This window comes from Osmerus mordax, chromosome 10 (genome assembly GCF_038355195.1).
Source record: "Osmerus mordax isolate fOsmMor3 chromosome 10, fOsmMor3.pri, whole genome shotgun sequence".
In the NCBI taxonomy this organism is placed as follows: Eukaryota; Metazoa; Chordata; class Actinopteri; order Osmeriformes; family Osmeridae; genus Osmerus; species Osmerus mordax.
Genome location: NC_090059.1, coordinates 1,709,896 through 1,730,917, shown reverse-complemented (window position 1 = coordinate 1,730,917; position 21,022 = coordinate 1,709,896). Strand labels below are relative to the sequence as shown.

The 21,022-nt window shown below is 42.3% G+C and overlaps 1 protein-coding gene across 1 annotated transcript in view; it reads right to left on the bottom strand.

The window, feature by feature from the left end:
- The window catches only part of LOC136950962 (glutamate receptor ionotropic, NMDA 2C-like), a 48,520-nt gene extending 28,265 nt beyond the window's left edge, over positions 1-20,255 (bottom strand). The window contains exons 1-4 of the mRNA XM_067245497.1: positions 19,917-20,255; positions 18,913-19,011; positions 5,904-5,969; positions 4,673-4,861 (exon numbers count right to left, since the gene is read on the bottom strand). Coding sequence (XP_067101598.1) covers positions 4,673-4,861; positions 5,904-5,969; positions 18,913-19,011; positions 19,917-20,255 — 693 coding nt within the window. The remainder of the gene's footprint in view (positions 1-4,672; positions 4,862-5,903; positions 5,970-18,912; positions 19,012-19,916) is intronic.
- Between the last annotated feature and the right edge of the window lie 767 nt (positions 20,256-21,022).

Genomic DNA, 21,022 nt, shown 5'->3' with positions numbered 1-21,022 from the left:
ACTCATATTGCATTCATTCATGAATAAAGAACCCCCTTTGAAGATTATTCTACGACGTTACCGGCAGTAGAAGATTGAATCGCGATTCAAACATTACCATCTGCTAACTGAAAATATGCCCCCCAAAACGTAAATAAGCTTGACATTTATTTAGTGGAAAATCGCTCATTCATAAAAAGCTCACTGGTAGCGACCATTGTCAGTAACAACGCAAAATGCGATATAGCCCTGTGTGGAGAAGCTGCCCCGGTAAATTGTACTACTACGGTACAGTACTAGACTACTGCTGTGTTCGTCTTGGTAGCGATTGCGTTGGTTGAATTGGATTTAACGTTCCGTTGTACGGTTTAGGCTGAAATTAATTATTTTCATGAACAGATTGACAACGTTTAGGCTGTGGCAATGAAGTTCAGGTTAGTAGTTAGATAGACTTTTGATTTAAGTAAGGAGAGTGCCGAACATGTTCTGTCGCTGTTTGACTTCCTAAACAGCTGTGTAGTGTAGATGTTTTTGTAGTGTGTCTCGCGTAAGCTACAGCGTTGCAGTGAGCTACACTGGTTTGAAACGACAGGTAATGGTAATTTCACCAACAAATCGTTTACTAATGTCAGAATAAATCCTACAACGAAAATGTATACGTGAGGAATGTTTATTTTAACGATTGAAAACAGATAGCGCTACATCATAGACCACTGTAGTATGTGTTGCCCGGGCAACACAGGCTAATGTCATGATGCTAATACTTCAGTGAAATAGTAGACTACTGTTTCCGAAAGTAGATGTACTTCCTTAATAATATCAGCTTATATTGTACATTACACATCACAATTGTGTGTCATATCACAAAGTAAAATGAGTAAATAGTTATCACCCTGGCCTCTTTTCTTGTGGCGTTTCTGCAGCTGCCTTGCAGTAAAGCTATAGTTAGCCTAGCTATCCCCCAAGTTAACAGATGCGAAACGAATGTTCTGCCAAAGGTAGTCACGCGTGTTTTCGTGACGTTAGTGACGTAGTGACGTTAGTAACGTCAGTGACTGTGGCTAGCAAATTAGCCACCGTTAGCTTCACTTTTCGCCACAAAAACTTAACTTCAGCCTAAACCATGCAACGGAACGTAAATTCCAATAGAAGCAACTCAATCGCTACCAAGACGAAACTTTTGACACCTACTTTGTCTATGTAGGCCAAATATTGACTGAGTTTTAGGGGGGCAAAAAGAATAATAAAAATAATAATAATATATATGTGAGAGAACAAAGGTTGTGCCCTTGCCGAAGGCAAAGCACACCCAATAATAAAGAAATTGAGTACATAACAGCCAATAGAAATGTGGGCTGAAGGTGAATTGACTCCCTCGTGTTATTTAGACAGACATTTTCCCTGCTCATTCTTGAGCACAAACATAGCCTATACTGTTTGTACTTTGGCCCAATGGCAGTGTTTCAAGAAACACCAAGGGTATGGCATGATTCTCTCTGGCCATACAAGAACAGTACTTCCTAGTAACAGAACCATAAAACCACATTATATCTATACAAAATGTGTACAAAACTCCACCATTAAAGAATGCAGTCCACAGACTAAGAGATAACAATGATACAAAAGCAACTAGAGAGCGTACAATTTCTGGGGAAATTGTAGGGTGTGCTTGCTTGCGTCGGTTGCACAGGGGTCCGTTTTTGAATGAAATTTTTACAACTGATTTCTGTATATTTTATATGAAAATGCATACTTATTATTTATAAAGATTAAATAGATTTAAAGGAATTTTTTTTTGCTGCTCATTTACAACTGAAAATACGAGTGAAGTGTAGAATGAAATAGATGTCTTCTCATTTCCCCTGCAAGAGGCAGCCTCATCGTTGAATCAAAACGAACAAATTTGGCAGACCGGTGTAAAAATGGACCTAATCTCTATGACTTAAACGTCATTTTAAGTTTTTCCCTTCTCGTGATATTTTCAGGCATGTAGCCTACTCATTGCATTCATTCATTAATAAAGAACCCCCTTTGAAGATTATTCTACGACGTTACCCGGCAGTAGAAGATGGAATCGCGATTCAGACAGTCCCATCTGCTAACTGAAAATATGCCCCCCAAAACGTAAATAAGCTTGACATTTATTTAGTGGAAAATCGCTCATTCATAAAAAGCTCACTGGTAGCGATCATTGTCAGTAACAACGCAAAATGCGATATAGCCCTGTGTGGAGAAGCTGCCCCGGTAAATTGTACTACTACGGTACAGTACTAGTAGACTACTGCTGTGTTCGTCTTGGTAGCGATTGCGTTGGTTGAATTGGATTTAACGTTCCGTTGTACGGTTTAGGCTGAAATTAATTATTTTCATGAACAGATTGGCAACGTTTAGGCTGTGGCACTGAAGTTGAGGTTAGTAGTTAGATAGACTTTTGATTAAGTAAGGGGAGTGCCGAACATGTTCTGTCGCCGTTTGACTTCTTACAGCCGTGTAGATGTTTTTGTAGTGTCTCGCGTAAGCTACAGCATTGCAGTGAGCAACACTGGTTTGAAACCACAGGTAATGATAATTTCACCCACAAATCGTTTACTTGTAATGTAATGTCATAATAAATCCTACAACGAAAATGTATTTGTGAGGAATGTTTATTTTAAAGATTGAAAACAGATGCATCATAGACCACTGTAGTATGTGTTGCCCGGGCAACAGAGGCTAATGTCATGATGCTAATGCTTCAGTGAAATAGTAGACTACCGTTTCCAAAAGTAGATGTGGGCCTACTTCCTTAATAATATCAGCTAATATTGTACATTACATTTCATAATTGTGTTTCACATCACAAAGTAAAATGAGTAAATAGTTATCACCCTGGCCTCTTTGCTTGTGGCGTTCCTGCAGCTGCCTTGCAGTAAAGCTATAGTTAGCCTAGCTATCCCCCAAGTTAACAGATGTGAAACGAATGTTCTGCTACAGGTAGTCACGCGTGTTTTCGTGACGTTAGTAACGTCAGTGACTGTGGCTAACAAATTAGCCACCGTTAGCTTCACTTTTCACCACAAAGGCTTTCGCCGAAGGCTTGAGCACACCCAATTAAGGGAGTAGGTTTGATTTCAGCTTGGCTAAAACTCACAGTAAACATTAAAATAGCATTAAATATAAAAACACGTCTTGCCTTTTGTCACAGTGCAGTTTTTATTCCATAGTAATAGTGTAACTTTTGCAATAATGTACAGGCCTCCATCTGGCTAGAGGATTGAGGGTGGGTGAGATTGTTATTGGATTTTATATGCTCATGTCATTTCAACGTAAAAAAAAAAAAAAAAAAAAAAAAAACTTTTACTTTCCCAAAACAACCAGTAAAGGATTACATTACCCATAATCCTGAAGCGGGATCCAATCAGAGAAGTCACAGTTAAGATCGTAACAGCAGCGCTCATCATGAGAGACCACCTGCTACCATGAACCTATTAAGAACCTTCCAATGTTCATATCTGTTCTTCAAAAATAAAAATGTTATCTCTAACGAGCATCATCATGAGCTGTTTATATGCCCATACCAGGGTATGGTGATACTACAGATACTACAGACCACACTCTGCTCTCTGCCCTTCACTCACGCCCCCCTGCTTAGGCCTCAGGAGCCTTTCTGGTGCCGGTGCTCTATAATGTTTTGCTACCCATCTGAACATACTACCACCAGGTATTGAGCTTTAATGTTAAGATTGCAGGGTTAGAGCTAGGTGCTACTAGCCTGGTCCTAACCAGACTATTGTACATTTCATTTGTACAGAGAATCTGGGCTTGCTCCATTGGTAAGCGTTAACTTCCTTGAAGGCGGGTACTCTGTTGTTTAAAAGTTTAAAACTATTGGATCTGCCCAGAGCCACTCTGGATCTGCCATAACCAATCGCTAGCGTTCGCCTTAGCCAACTCCTTCACCACTAACGGAGCTAGCTGGAAAATCAAACAAACCCCGTGGGGATCAAAGATTGTTCTTGCTCCGGCTTTAACTTCTGGATATTCTGCAGCGTTGCCACAACGGACCGAATGGCTTCGCTCGCATCTTTCTCCGCCGCCATTACGGAACTACAACTCAAACTAGCGCACGACATCAACGTCATTGTTCTCAGCCACTCCCTCTGTTCGCTGATTGGACCGGTAAAAAGTTTACCGGAGACATCTGACTAATATACCTAAAGCCCAGACGCAGTACAGAAACTAAATGAAAATTGAGACGAAGAACGTAGGAGGGCAGAGCCAGGCTAAGGTGCTACAGCAACACAATCTGATGAGGAAGCAACAAATAGCAGAACACAAGCAGGCATGTAGAAACCTGCAGGCGTGGCCTGGAGCACATGGAAGCACACCAACAACATTAGTACAAAGCCTCGGCTGCTACAACTCCATCCCAGGGGGAACACTGATGAACCTCAAACCTTCACAACCATAGGGAGTACATACCCATAGCCTGAACCTCAAACCATCAGAGCCATAAACTTACTCATAGCTTTTGATAATGATAACCAAACAAGAGAGGTAAGTGGTATGATAAGAGTGGGCTACCCGGATCATTCAAAGCTGAACAATTTATTGGTTAACCATGAAATTAGACCCTTTTTACATTTATGGTAACAAGAAGGCAATAAACATGTGAGTTTGAGTAGCCAGACATGTGATACAGAATGCAGGCTACCTGCTGGAGCATGCGCTTGGTCCGCAGGTCGTTGGCACCTACAGACATCTCCAGGGTCAGGACGTCCTGCAACTCCCACAGGAAGTAGGAAGTGTCCGTGTAGGAGCGTACATAATCCACAAAGGTGTCGTATCCCGGCAACAGGCTGGTGATCACCACAAACTGGCCCCAGTCGTACTCTTCCATCACCTTCAACAGAAGAACACCATGACACTGATCACATTGAAAGTGAAAGTGTGCTAAAACTTGATAATAGTTTAATGTCAAGGGGATTATTCTGATGAACTCATGTGCTTGTGATGATTATAATGAGCAAAGTGGTCAATTTAAATGTCGCCACAGGCAACATGTTTCAGCGTAGCAGTGACTTGACCGTGTCCTACACAAGGGCTCTATGTGAGAGCCTACTGGACCTCCCATGCAACAGGGATTCTATCAAATTTGAATAGGTATGGAACTCTCCAGTTGTGGTCATGTAGCAAAACTCTACCTTAAACTATTAACCTGACCTTCCCTGTGACACAGACTGTTCCTGATAATTAATCTATGTCAAAATAACTCTAGTCGAGATGATTGCATATATGAATACCCAACAATCATGCAGGGGAGATAATATCTACGAGGGGAAACAGTCTCCCCATGTGAGAGATTGGATTGAAGTGTGTGGGAGGCTAGAATATAACAAGGGTCTGGCTTCAGCCACCCACTCTGGACCACATCAGGTTGGCCATCGCATCATTTCAGTTCAGTCATCTGCATCCGGAGACTTGGGTATTTAAAGGTGATTTTAAAATATGGTTTGGAAACACATTGATTCACAGTACTGTGCAAAAGTCTTAGGCACTCAAGAATTTTCATGAATATTGTCAAAATGTTTGTCTTCTGCATTTGTGCGGCAACAGAAAAGTGCAGTGTTGAGACAAGGTTGGTTTTGTCATTTCATTTCATTATTTCCCAAATAATTTATTTTGTATTTTCTTTTATTTGTGATAAGACTTTTGGACATTAAATTGGATGCTTGATGACAAAAGATCTAAAAAAGAAATAAAAAATCTAAAATACATGTAGCTGTAGTCTTGCTGTAAATGTGAGTCAATCTCGGATGAGATGCCTCCAGGATTCACACACATGTTTAAACTGCACGGCAGCTGCCCCACAGCTACACCAGGAACACTGCACTTACTCCAACAAGTGAGGGATGCAAAGAGGTAGAGAGTAGATGTGGGGGCACCTTGAACATGCAGGTGATCTGCTGCTCCAGGGAAGCTCCCATCTGCAGGAAAGTGGATCCTTCAGCCTGAGGAGGGAGCAGGGTTGGGGGAGAGACCAGGAGGAGGGAGACAGGGTTGGAGGAGAGACCAGGAGGAGGGAGACAGGGTTGGAGGAGAGACCAGGAGGAGGGAGACAGGGTTGGAGGAGAGACCAGGAGGAGGGAGACAGGGTTGGGGGAGAGACCAGGAGGAGGGAGACAGGGTTGGGGGAGAGACCAGGAGGAGGGAGACAGGGTTGGGGGAGAGACCAGGAGGAGGGAGACAGGGTTGGGGGAGAGACCAGGAGGAGGGAGACAGGGTTGGGGGAGAGACCAGGAGGAGGGAGACAGGGTTGGGGGAGAGACCAGGAGGAGGGAGACAGGGTTGGGGGAGAGACCAGGAGGAGGGAGACACGGTTGGAGGAGAGACCAGGAGGAGGGAGACACGGTTGGAGGAGAGACCAGGAGGAGGGAGACAGGGTTGGGGGAGAGACCAGGAGGAGGGAGACAGGGTTGGGGGAGAGACCAGGAGGAGGGAGACAGGGTTGGGGGAGAGACCAGGAGGAGGGAGACACGGTTGGGGGATGGACAGAAGAGGTGGTCAAAAACAGATATAATATTATAACATCTAAGTGGTACGGGTTTTAAGATTCAGGAGCAGCAGTGCTCACACTCAACAAGATACTTATGCTAAAGTCTGCTACACACACTCCACACTATAGGAGATATAGACTATATACTCCACACTGTAGGAGATATAGACTATACACTCCACACTGTAGGAGATATAGACTATATACTCCACACTGTAGGAGATATAGACTATACACTCCACACTGTAGGAGATATAGACTATACACTCCACACTATAGGAGATATAGACTGTATACTCCACACTGTAGGAGATATAGACTATACACTCCACACTATAGGAGATACAGACTATATACTCCACACTGTATGAGATATAGACTATACACTCCACACTGTAGGAGATATAGACTATACACTCCACACTGTAGGAGATATAGACTATATACTCCACACTGTATGAGATAGACTATACACTCCACACTGTAGGAGATATAGACTATACACTCCACACTGTAGGAGATATAGACTATACTCGCCACACTATAGGAGAAATAGACTATACATTCCACACTACAAGAGATTCAGGGCCCTATTTTAACGATCTGAAACGCAAGTATCAAACGTGAAATGCATGTAACTTTGTGGGCGGGACTACGGCGCTGTTGCTATAATACCCGCAGGATAAATGACTCTTGCGTCCGACGCAAATCTCAAATGGGTTGGTCTGAAGTAGCTACATTACTCATAGATGTGGTTTGGGCGTAACTTGTAATAAACCCATCATCTCATATTCCCTTTAAGAGCAGGCGCTCTTGTTCCATGGCGGGTTGCTATTATAACGGCGGATTTGCCAGGCACACGCCAGGAGCGGTTTACAGCCGAGGAGACCGGCGTTCTCGTCAGGGGCGTAAAAGATAGAGAAGTGACATTGTATGGGGAAGGCAGAGCAGTTTTCTCATTGCACTAAGTTGCCCACTCATGCTGCTCAATCAAATTCTTATTCTTATATATATAGTCCTATATATTTTTTAATTGTTATATTTTTTAATTGTTTAGTTCTTAGAATTAGTTGAACCATTGTACTTTTTAACTTAATTTAAGACCTGTATATGTTAACTGTTTGCACCTTCCTGCCACAGTAAATTCCGTGTTTGTGTAACATAGGCTAGATGGCGAATAAACCAAATTCTGATTCTGATTGGGATGGGAGAAGAAACCCACCCAAATTATCTTTGGTTGCCACAATTGTTACAAATCAAGTTCACATACATAGAGATTTCTCAGGATTTTTTTTAAATCATTGACATGAAATGTAACACAGCCATACATTAAATCAAAACAATGTAATGTAGCTTCGCAGAAAGAAGACCCTGGCATCACCAGAAGTGCGCACAGGCCAAGCATGCGCCCTTAAAATACTGTAGCATCTGAATAACGCGCCATTGACTTTAGAGTACGTTTTTCCTGGTCTGTGGCGGAATTGTTTTTCTGAAACTGCAAAATAGCACCAGGGAACGTTTGCGCCGGAACACGCCTCCTTTTTTCGCTGAACCGCCCCCGGGAGCGCAAGGTCATTCCCTAATTTACCGACATGCGTCTGTGGAGGGAAAAGTCCGCTTTGCATCTAGTGCAAACTAGGACTGATACTTACGTTGTTGACAAAGTCAATTGCGCTGGGTTCAGGATAGGGCCCATAGACACACAACAGGAGATATAGACTATAAACTCCACACTACTGGAGATATAGACTATATACTCCACACCTCAGCCATCACACAGATCCTCTTCTGTTGGTTTCTTCACTGGGAGACACATCAATGCTCAAGTACTGCTAACCCTTTTACTTTTGTGATTGTGTGTGTGTGTCCTTGAAATAACCTGCCAGAATCAAAGTAGGCTAAGGGCAAAGATAAACGCAGAAAAACTAAGACAGAGAGAAGGAAAGGAGAGGAGGACATCAGAGATGGAGAAAGAGAAACAGAAAGGAATAAAGGGGGGGGGGGTGTAAACCTTTTTGGTTGTTGTCACAAAAGAGAGGTCCTCTGGGATCTTTATCCCAGTCTGGAGTCTAGACACCTCCAGAGACCTGCATGACACAAGAGCACCACAACAACAACTCACTTTCTCTCTCTCTCGATTCCTTTTCAGTCTTTCTTTCTCTCTCTCACTCTTTTCTCTCTCATGCTTTTCTCTCTCAATCCCTTTCATTCTCTTTTTCTCTCTCATTCAGCAGCATGGACAGATACTTTGTGGTCTGAACTGTCTCTTTACTATTGCTGAACGGGCTTTACAAGCCAGTAGCATCTCGATTAGTTCTTTACCACTGTTGCTAGCTTTACAAGCTTGCTGCCTCTTGTGTTCTATAATGCTGTTTGGGTCCTATAGTGTTTCAGGTAATATAGGCCCATTTAGGCATGTAAGTATAGGCCTCATTCCAATATTTAGCTTTTAAATGCTTAGTGTGTTTTTTAATGTATAAACACTTAATGCACACATATTCGTCTACCATTCAATGTAAAATGTTGTCTTTATTTTATTTATTCATTTTTGGATAACGTGTTATGTTTCTTATGATGTAGTATTCATCCATGTGTGTGCTTTATAATATGTTGGCACTTCACATTCTCCAGGAGAGTGCTCCATCTCATTTCAGAGAGGTCGGGGGAAGAATTTTCCAGTACTCCTCTATTGGCCCAAATGGTTGATCTGGTCTTTTGCTTCCCTCTGGAAAATTAGTTTCAAACATCAGTGTTTCTTATATACTATTATTATAATTAGACAAATATGCTGTTCTTATTGGTCCAGAGAAGTTCTCAGAAGTCCGAAAAAACGTTTGCAGACTGCTGAACCTTCGCAGATGTCTGAAAACATATTTTACGGACCTAGCAACAAGCGGTTGCCTTGGAGATGTAGAGATTGACCATGACAACATGGGGTCTGCTCCAGATTTGTCGTGTTTGATTTGGGATTTTCCCACGTATTGTTGTAGTATATAAGAAACCATATATGGACTTTGGATAAGTCTGCAAATGCTTTGTCGCTGCGATTTGTTAAAACGTTTGTTGACCGAGACCGTAGGTTGAGTCCACACAGACCGTAGTCCACATTTGCAGTTTCTATACCCTACCCCCTTCTTCCCCTCTGACTGTGTTGTGTTGATTATCTGTCTCAGTCTTTTTCATTTTGTCTCTCTCTCTCCCTTTCTCAATCCCTTTAATTCTCTTTCTGCCTTTCCTATCCTGTCACTTACTCCTTCCCATAGGAGTAAGCTACACACTCACAAATAATCTCACAAGGGCATACATTTGCTATGAACATTGATGGAACACTTTTCAGGCTTTTCACTTTAAGTGAATGTTTAAGAGGCATTTGAAAAGTGATTTGTTTTGGTACAGAAAGACAATGTTAGCATCCACTTATCCAACCTCCTGAAGAGCCAACCTCCCCCACATCAAGATTTACTTGTTGAATACATTTAAATGTAAAAGTTATTAAAGCAGCTGAAAAGTTAACGTAGCCTTGGTGTGAAGAGTTGCCTTCAGGTAAGACACTGGACCTTTCTATGTTCAGTAGCTTGCCTCACTCACTCAGCAACCTGAAAACAAACTGAGACTCCTCCTACCTTCCCAATCAGAAGGAGCAACAAAGCGTTCACTGGTTCCTGACTGGTTCAAAGTGTGAGCAAACAGAAATAGTACCCACTGATCAAGATAGTTGGGGACATGTCTCTCTGTCTCTCTTCTGTTCGGTTTCCCACAATTCAGTGAGCTTCATCTCCCTCCGCCCTAAAGCTGAGGCCCCAGAGGACACAAGCTGCTCTGCTCTACACACCCGCACGAGTGTCACTGCTCTCCCTCTCTTTACTCTCCCTCTCCCCGGATCTTTGAAGTGTGACACACACACAGACGTAATTAGCTGCCCTAGTGCAGGGGTGGTGATGTGACAGGATATGGTGGAGATGGTTACAGCTCACACACTCCTAAGTCCCTCTGTGGGCTCAGTGGAGTAGATGTCCCACTCCAGAGAGATGGCAGTCTGGAGGAGGGTCACACACGTGCGCACACACACACAAACACTTGTTTTTCAATCCTAGTGGGGCCCGACTATTCACTCCAGATCCAAATCATGGCATCTCTAACCACTAACCACTACCTAACTGTAAAACTCTCTGAAACAAAGGAAAATGGGCCAAGTTATTCATGTTTCACTATACCTGGGTAGGGTACTTACAGACAAGAACACAAACATTCAAAACTAAAAACAGTTCCATGTGGTCAAATAAGATTTGTGAGAAGCCTCAAAAGGACATTCAAATAAATTTGGTGGGTATATTATAATGACTGGGGTGTGTAGATTATAGTGACTGGGTTGGGTAGATTATAGTAACTGGGATAGGTAGATTACAGTGACTGAGGTGGGTAGTTTATAGTGATTTGAGTGGTAGATTATAGCAACTGAGGTGGGTAGATTACAGTGATTTGGGTGGTAGATTACAGTAACTGAAATGAATAGATTGCAGTGGAGATGTAGATATATGATATTTACTGGGGCGGGGAGATTACAGTGATTTGGGTGGTAGATTACAGTAACTGAAATGAGTAGATTACAGTGGAGATGTAGGTAGATTATTGAACACATCCTTATCCGGGTTTTTCTTCATCTTTTTCTTCTTCTTATCTGTTTATTTTGCTTCTGATCTTTAATCAACAACCGCTATGATATTTCGACTGGTTAGTAATTAATTGATGGCTGACAATAGCCATCTCCCCTTCCTTACTGATCATTCATATTTTTACCCTGATGGGTAACACTTTATAATAAGTCAACGCTTTTTGGAATTTACAAAGTGTTAACTAATAGTTAGTTAATCCTTTATAAAACATTTTGAAACATTAACAATACATTATTAAATAGTTAACAAGATTATTATTAAACACTATGTTAATCATTAATAAACACTGTTAAAGATTATGGATTTTATTCATAATACAATTCATAAGGTGTTTGATAACTGCATTATCATACTTTATAGACAGCTTGTTAATATAGTTGCAAACCAGTAGTTTAAAAGGTGTTAGTGGTACATGATCTGGTAAAGAAAGCATTAGCAAATGGTGAACAAACCATTTACATTACCTTTACAAAGCATGAGTAAATAACTAACAACATATTTACTTATGTCTTTAATTCATGTACGCCAAGTCGAATACATTATGTACACTAATACTTAGCAGATATCTTAACAACTATTTTATAAAGACTTACTAATGATGCAACTTCTGATTAGTAATGCAAGTTATAAAGCATTTACTAACTGTTAGTTAAGGCTTTTGCGTGACCTAATCTAAAGTGTGAACTATCTATGCCTTATCAAACATTTATAAGTTATTTATGAAGGTATTCTTGTCCATACTCGAACCTCACATTCACAAAGGCTGAACATACGTTTCTCAAAAGGAAACAGACACAACACAATGTGATACACAAAATTACTATTTTATTGAAGTAAGGACAGTCATGTGTCTTACTACTAGTACTTAGCTCTACTAACCGAGAGTGACAGCGGTCGATACGTTAAAACCTCAGTTTGATATTTCCCGGCATGACCGAACGGTCGAGGTTAGTAAGTTGTTTATTATATGGCATTTTTAGCTCTTTTAATTTAAAACATGTCGTTTTGTTCAGCTCTAACTAGCTACTCAAGTCTTCTCACGGTGTGTTTCAGGTGTTAGCACCTACAGTAGCAACCAATCTGAAATCTGAGCAACCAAACCTAGCAGTTAGTATATACTAACTGTTAGTTAAGGCTTTTGCGTGACCTAATCTAAAGTGTGAACTATCTATGCCTTATTAAACATTCATAGAAAGACTATATAGATTTTGTGTTTTTGTTTTTAGAAGAAATAGCTGTTAATTTATTTACCTGGGTAATAAAATAGTATTTTATTTCCATTAAGAAGCAATACAGTAGAATTGGTATAAAAGTTGGTTACCCAAAGCTGTATTTTATTTTCCAAAAATGTACAAATGTTTACTCCTCGACAGGTCTGCAAACGCCTTTGAAAGCAGAGATTTGTTAAAATCGTTTAAACAAATTGAGGAGACAAAGTGTTTGCTGATCTGTCGAAGAGTAAACATTTGGTTTCTTATATACTACAACAATACATGGGAAGATCCCAAATCAGACACGGCGAATCTGGAGCAGACGCCATCTTGTCAGAGCAATCAGCTGCACTTGTACTGGTGACGTCACTACATTTTCAAGGCAACATATCAACAACTCTTTTGAGAACGTCTTCTGGACCAATAAGAACAGCATATTGGTTCAATTGCAACAACAGTACGAGCATTATGATTGGCTAATGGGTAGTCATGCCAGCCGCATATTGACCTCATCGCCGGTCGTGGTCTGATACGTATTCTTATTGCCCTCCGATGATGTCATCTTCAAAATGAGCGAGATCGAGGAGTTTTACTATAGATGACAATAAGACATCAACAGCGACAAGGAAATTCTTAACTTTCTAAAAGAGCAGAAAAGTGTGAACACAGAGAGATAAACGACAAGCTCTAGGCAGATTGCTAGGTTTGGTTGCTCAGATTTCAGATTGGTTGCTACTGTAGGTGCTAACACCTGAAACACACCGTGAGAAGACTTGAGTAGCTAGTTAGAGCTGAACAAAACGACATGTTTTAAATTAAAAGAGCTAAAAATGCCATATAATAAACAACTTACTAACCTCGACCGTTCGGTCATGCCGGGAAATATCAAACTGAGGTTTTAACGTATCGACCGCTGTCACTCTCGGTTAGTAGAGCTAAGTACTAGTAGTAAGACACATGACTGTCCTTACTTCAATAAAATAGTAATTTTGTGTATCACATTGTGTTGTGTCTGTTTCCTTTTGAGAAACATATGTTCAGCCTTTGTGAATGTGAGGTTCGAGTATGGACAAGAATACCTTCATAAATAACTTATAAATGTTTGATAAGGCATAGATAGTTCACACTTTAGATTAGGTCACGCAAAAGCCTTAACTAACAGTTAGTAAATGCTTTATAACTTGCATTACTAATCAGAAGTAGCATCATTAGTAAGTCTTTATAAAATAGTTGTTAAGATATCTGCTAAGTATTAGTGTACATAATGTGTTCGACTTGGCGTACATGGATTAAAGACATAAGTAAATACCTATGTTGTTAGTTATTTACTCATGCTTTGTAAAGGTAATGTAAATGGTTTGTTCACCATTGGCTAATGCTTTCTATACCAGCTCATGTACCACTAACACCTTTTAAACTACTGGTTTGCAACTATATTAACAAGCTGTCTATAAAGTATGATAATGCAGTTATCAAACACCTTATGAATTGTATTATGAATAAAATCCATAATTTTAAACAGTGTTTATTAAGGATCAACATAGTGTTTAATAATAAGCTTATTAACTATTTAATAATGTATTGTTAATGTTTCAAAATGTTTCATAAAGGATTAACTAACTATTAGTTAACACTTTGTAAATGCCAAAAAGCGTTGACTTATTATGAAGTGTTACCAACTGATGATCTTTTATCAGCTTCCTTGACCAATCCCAAAGCAATCTCTGAGCCATTGGAAATGAACTCTATATTTCAAATGATGGTCTGTGTCTGTACCACTGTAAATGTCAGATTAAAATGGGTCATTCTGTGATCGTTTGTGAAGACTTGCTTGACATCATCTCTATGGTTTTTGACTGAGATGTTTAGCGAGTTTTGGGAAATAAATTCCCACTGTGGGCTGTTGGTGACCTGGTTTGTGGAATTCTGGGTGTGATTTCTGGACTGTGTGGCCGAGCAAGGGAGTGAGAGGGAGAAACAGGTTGTGTGTGGACACAGCCTGACCTAGATACACACACTCATGGATCATTGGGCTTTCAGTTGGATCAGTTTAGCTCATTGCATCACACACAGATTCTATCAGAGTCTGGGCTTATTAAATATCTTGATATTACAAAATGAGTCACAATGAAATCAAGCCACAAGCAACACTTTTGGGTTGGAATCATATAAAAATGAATCCACACAGAAACAGCATAATATTTGCTAGTGTATAGACTTCTATGTTTCTGGTTCTGCCACTGTGTGCACACAGTGAGTGTTCACTGGTTGTTCACTGTTGTGGAGATTCTCCCCTGGGGGAGGGAACTTTCTCTCAGTGCGTCCTGGTGTCGACCAGCATCAGTCCCATGGCACCACATCTGCATACAGTACTGTCTAATGATCCCCCAGCAAACAGCCATGAGTCACTGCCAGCCACACACATGTGCATGTCCACACAGACATAAACATTACCTTGGAAAAAAATTACTTGTTTTTCCACACTCGCTCTCTCATTTTCATTTGCTTGAAACGTCCATAACCTGATGTAAGATACACAGTTCCTTTTCTCTCCTCAACCTTTTCATATTTGTGTCAACCTCCCATCCTTTCTCCTGTGAAGCACAGATCACTGACAGACACCATAAATAGGAACCTCAGATGTGCTTCAGCTTCCTTTTGAAAAAACAGCATCAAACATGCTCATCATCATCACCATCTTCCTCCTCACCATCCTCACCATCAGTCTATTGATAATCAAGCACTATTGAGGCCTTTCATCCTTTTATAGGAAAGACAACACCACCATTCTGTGGTGTTGGATCCCTTTGACAAGCTTTTACACCCAACAAAGGACCTAAGAGACAGAAGGTTAACTCAGAAAGGCTGAACTCATCGTTCCAGGAGTAAATTTTGTCATTTAGCAGACGCTCTTATCCAGAGCGACTTACAGTAAGTACAGGGACATACCCCCTGAGGCAAGTAGGGTGAAGTGCCTTACCCAAGGACACTACGTCATTTTGCACGGCCGGGAATCGAACTGGCAACCTTTTGATTACTAGCCCGCTTCCCTAACCGCTCAGCCACCTGACTCCACATGGAGAACTGTCACACCACAGTATTTGAATTTAGTAGTGTCAGTTTGGCCTACTCTTCTTGTGCAAACTGTCCCAGATTTGAAGACTACTTTACCCCTACTGCTGTTTTCAGATGTTCTCACAGGTTTCCAATCGAATATAAATCTAGGTTCATTGTTGGTGACTTCCAGCCCAGCAATCTGTCCTGAACCACTCATGGTTTGGATAGACGCTTTGGATAAAAGCGTCTGCTAAATGAAATGAATAAATGTAAATGGGGGATTCTGAAGTGTGTTTGTGGTCACGGTCCTCCTGGAAGACTCGTTCCAACTCTCATGGAGACCAGCTACTAAGTTCAACCTGCTTCAAACCTGCTGTGTTTACATTCCCATCATCAGGCAGTGTGCCAAGCAGCCCAAATCTCCTAGCCTTGTGACCTCCTTGTTTGGCTGTTTGGAAGGTGTTTACTTTGAATACTTGTTCGTTTTCTGTTAACATGGCTCTTATTTGGTCTCGTCTATTGTCTGGACATTCAACCCCTAAACATAAAGGTTTGTATATTTTTTCCATTCTCACAGCAGCATACATAGGGACACAAACCCAAAAGAGCAAGCAACTTAAGACAGAAAAGTTTAATTACAAAGTCAAGGTGAATCCCAGTATTGCTTCTAAAGGGCGGCAAAAATTGTATCCATTTTGTAATCAATTAAATTGTTATTTGGCGGAAGGCATGGTGCTTTTTTATGTGATTGTGAGACATCTTGTGTAAAGGCCGATTTATACTACTCCGTTTTCACAGAAATGGACACAGGGAACGCCCTCTCTGACGTGGAACGCCCTCTCTGAGCCCCTCGGAGAGCTCTATGTGCACCTCCTGATTTTCCTGACTATCCGTCCGTCAGTCCGTCATTTTACGGATAACCCTTGGCTGTGATTGGTCCGTATTAAGAACCACTTGTGTCGGGGGCAGGGTTGCCGTGACCAACAAGACAAACAGAATCCTTTGACCCCCATTGCTGTAAGTTTTTACAATTCATATTTCAGCTAAACAGTACATGTAAATCAGCATCTGAATTAAAATGTGACGAGAAATGGGCAGTGTAGTTGCTGAAAATGTGCTTATTTTATTGATGAAACGGCTAATCTGTAAATTTGCTCAGACTTTTTGATAACCTAGCTAGCATCGCAGTGCAGCGCCACCTACTCTTCTGGCGGTGAATTGTTTTCAGCACCCACAGCCTTCGGAGTACTATAAATTCAACTAATCCGTCCGACTCCGTCCGTCTGTCTGTAACGGAGTCGGAGTAGTATAATTTGGCTTTAAGGTTTATTGGTCGACAGTTAGTCGTAATGTGGTCCTTGTCAATGAATACAGTAGGCTTCAATGGAAAGTAGGCTTCAATGGAAAGTAGAGAAAATGACAGAGGGAGAGAAGAGTGAATGAGGAGAGGTCCCAGAGAGAGAGTTAAGTGCCTGAGTGATGGCTGCAGTGGGGAGTCGCTCTGTCCTCCAGGCTCTAATTAACAGTTTAATGGAGTCCTGGAGCTGAGAGGAAGCCATAGACGTCTCCTAGACACGTGGGCACGCAGACACACACGCAGATACAACCCTGCTTTCTGCTCTCGGGGCCTGGGTCCACAGTAATGAATTCAGCCCTCTCACAATAGGACACAAAACTGTTCCAAAATGTGAAATAGAGGGGGATGGAGATGAAGCTGGAGGAGGGTGGGAGGGAGTGGGATGGAGGAGGGTGTAATAAAGTAGAATGTTGAAAAGAAGAATAAGTGAAAGACTAGGTTTGTAACAAAGATGGCAGAATATGGTCAGATATGGATGGAGGAGCGATAGGATAAAGCAGAGGGTAAAAGAAAGATGGAAAATAAGTCAGAGCAAAAGTCCTCTCAGATTTCTGTCTGAAAAAAGAGAGATGGTTCTGTGAGGAACATAAACTCAGCCTCTAGGCTCCTGTCAGTAGTACTTCATCTGAACGTATCTCTCTTTCTCTGTCTTTCTCACTCGCTTGCTCTCTCTACCTTTCACAATCTCTCTCTCTGCCTTTCATTCTCTCTCTCTCTTTCTCTTTCTCTCTCTCTAGCTCTCTCTCTCACACACACAACTTTACACTGACAGGCAAATCTGTCACCGCCTGTGGCTATATCTTACTCTTTTTGATCTCTGCCTGTATCACAAAACTTGCAGAGAGAATCCAGATTTAACAGGCTACATTAAATGGATCACATGGTTTACATTCTGTAGTGTAAGCATATGCTACACTTCCCAACCCACCACTACCTGAAGGGTTGTGTATCATTCAGAGGTCTACCCTGAGAGTGTGTGTGAGAGTTTGTGTCTGTGTAACTGCATGTGTGTGTCTGTGTGTGTATGTGTGCATGTGACTGTCTCTCTCTGTGTGTGTGTGTGTGTGTGTGTGTGTGTGTGCGTGCGACTGTCTGTGTGTACTGTACACACGTGTTTGATAGAGAAAGCTTTCTGCCGGCTCCAGCTATAAATACAGGGTGTTAATGAAGGGAGTTACCACATCACATCCTCTACAGAGAGGGAGTGATGAGGTGCGGAGAGTCACTCTCAATTCCAGAAAAAGACCGGATCCCATCACATCCATCACCTGACCTTGTTAGGTGCTAAATAAACAGCTCAGTGCTCTCCATCTCCACTCTTCAGAGGGATACATTGTAAATCATTCAATCCAAATGTTTTCAAGCGTACATGAAGGATTAGTTGAAGCCTTTCTGCTCTTGTGATTTCCATCTGCTGGTTTCTCAGCAGAACCTTCCCTGACTGGCGGCGCTGCACTCTCATCTCTGCACTCACTACCCAGGTTTCCTACTTGAGTTCTGCTTGCCAAAGGACCTTTGAGTTCTACCTGAGTAATCTAAATGTTAGCTTTATGATGTACCATACAGTGGAACCTACAATGCCAACAGGCTGGCTTTCCTTTCATTGGCTTTCCATTGTTAAGGGCTTTGAGAAAGACAATCAGATTGTGACTGGTTTCTGCACCCTTATAAATCATCTGACAAATCTGCTGTGTTTCACTACAGGAGAGAGCATACCTTGTGAGGTATCACTACAGGAGACAGCATACCTTGTGAGGTATCACTACAGGAGAGAGCGTACCTTATGAGGTATCACTACAGGAGAGAGCGTACCTTGTGAGGTATCACTACAGGAGACAGCATACCTTGTGAGGTATCACTACAGGAGAGAGCGTACCTTATGAGGTATCACTACAGGAGAGAGCGTACCTTGTGAGGTATCACTACAGGAGACAGCATACCTTGTGAGGTATCACTACAGGAGAGAGCGTACATTATGAGGTATCACTACAGGAGAGAGCGTACCTTGTGAGGTATCACTACAGGAGACAGCATACCTTGTGAGGTATCACTACAGGAGACAGCATACCTTGTGAGGTATCACTACAGGAGAGAGCATACCTTGTGAGGTATCACCACGGCGGAGCCTCCACTGACACCCACAATGGGCAGGGCCGTCTGAGTGGACAGAAAGTCCAGGATCTGCGCCACCTCTGCCACCTGAGAAAAAACACACCTTCATCAGCATGTCACACATAGTATACACCCACCCTATGTAACCCACCACACAGAACAAAGAAGCTGGCTAAGTCAAAGCAGTAAGCCTGCAGAAGTCATCTGGAGCCGAGTGCACCAGCTGGGAGTAAAAAAGTTGGTCTTAACTCCTACGTCGGTCTTAGTTACGTCCGACTTTGTGATTTGAATTTACACCGAGTGCACCAAGCTTGACAGGCCACGGTCGTAGCTACGCCTGGTTTAAGATGCGCGTCCTTGTGAAAATGCGAAAGCGTCGATCGTTGCCAAGCAACACATTTAAGAGCCTATCCAAAGCGGACTTAGCTAGCCTATCTCCCTTCAAAACAAGCCATGGATTTTAAAAAGAAAGAAAAGGAAAATAAATTTTACTGATAGAGAAATTTGAAAACTTCTAGAGTTGTTTATTCAGAATAGAAGCGTGCTCAGGGGGAAATGTAACAATATCAAGACAAACAAACAGAAAGCTTGGAAATCGATCACCAATAAAATTAACAGTGGATTTGTGCGATCATGGACAACTTTTTCTCGCCTTAATGTCCTTTCCATATGTTGCCTATAAACAACACGCGCTGCATGTGCGATCAAACTGTTGTACATTATAATTACCATGGATATTAGTCCTATTTTCCAACTTATGCCTGCTCCCCACTAGGCGTAAAATGTACACCCAGGTGCAGCACATAAAGGGCTTAAATCTAACTGGTGCACTAGTCGTAACTTTAAGTTAGTCGTAACTTTCAGTTCTACGTCGGACGTAGCGTTGCACCCAGGCTTACGCCCAGCTGGTGCACTCGGCCCCTGTAGGCTAAAACAGCCCAGAGGAGAATCCTCTCTTGTGACACCTGCAGTGGACCCTGGCTGTGTGTCACCTGAGGCCCCGCCCCCGAGCCCACATCATCCTCAAACACCACGCCGTGCAGCCGCTCCGTTGCCATGGTCTCACAGAGGCGCGTGAGGAGGTCGCGGGGGTTGGTGTCGTTGACGAGCACGGTGACAGGGTTGACCTCCAGGGGCAGGTCAGAGAAGTTCTCTCGGCTCACCCGACCTCTGACCTCACTCTGGTAGGTGGAGCCACTGAACACCACCGCCACGTTGATGGAGGGGTGGAGGGTCAGGGGGCGGGCCCGCAGACAGGACGGGGAGGAGAGGAGGAGGAGGAGGAGGAAGAGAAGAGGAGGGTGAAGAGACTGTCCCGGACGTGTGGCCATGTCAGCCCCCTACTTCCTGTAAAGATTGTTGGATGAGGGAGTGATGGAGACAGGGAGGAAGTAGGGTGGGAGGGAGAGAGGGGTTAAAAAAGGTTAATTTTCCCTTAACTTTGTTCAGATAGTCTCACATTCAAGGAAGCTTTCCTCTAAAGGTATTTATAACTTAATGTGTGTGTTTGAGTGTGTGTGTGTGTGTGTGCTTAATCCCATATACTATAATCCTTACACCGGTGTCATGAATGTAATCACCTCTACTCAACTCACCCTCAGCTCACACACAATGACACAAAAATGTGCACACACACAGGAGAGACAAACTAACCAGACACACAGGAGAGACAAGCTAACTAGACACACACAGGAGACACAAGCTAACCAGACACACACAGGAGAGACAAACTAACTAGACACACAGGAGAGACAAGCTAACCAGACAAACTAACTAGACACACACAGGAAAGACAAGCTAACCAGACACACACAGGAGAGACAATCTAACAGACAGACAGGAGAGACAAGCTAACCAAACCAGCTAACCAGACACACAGGAGACAGAAGCTGACCAGACACACAGGAGACAGAAGCTGACCAGACACACAGGAGAGACAAGCTAACCAGACACACAGGAGAGACAAGCTAACCATAGTCAGGACATGCCGAGGAGTTGGAAGCAGCTCTGAGATGTTGACTGCTAGATATCTAGTCTTTATATCTAGTCTGAACATCAGCTCCCTCATCTGAACATCAGCTCCCTCATCAAGAAAGCA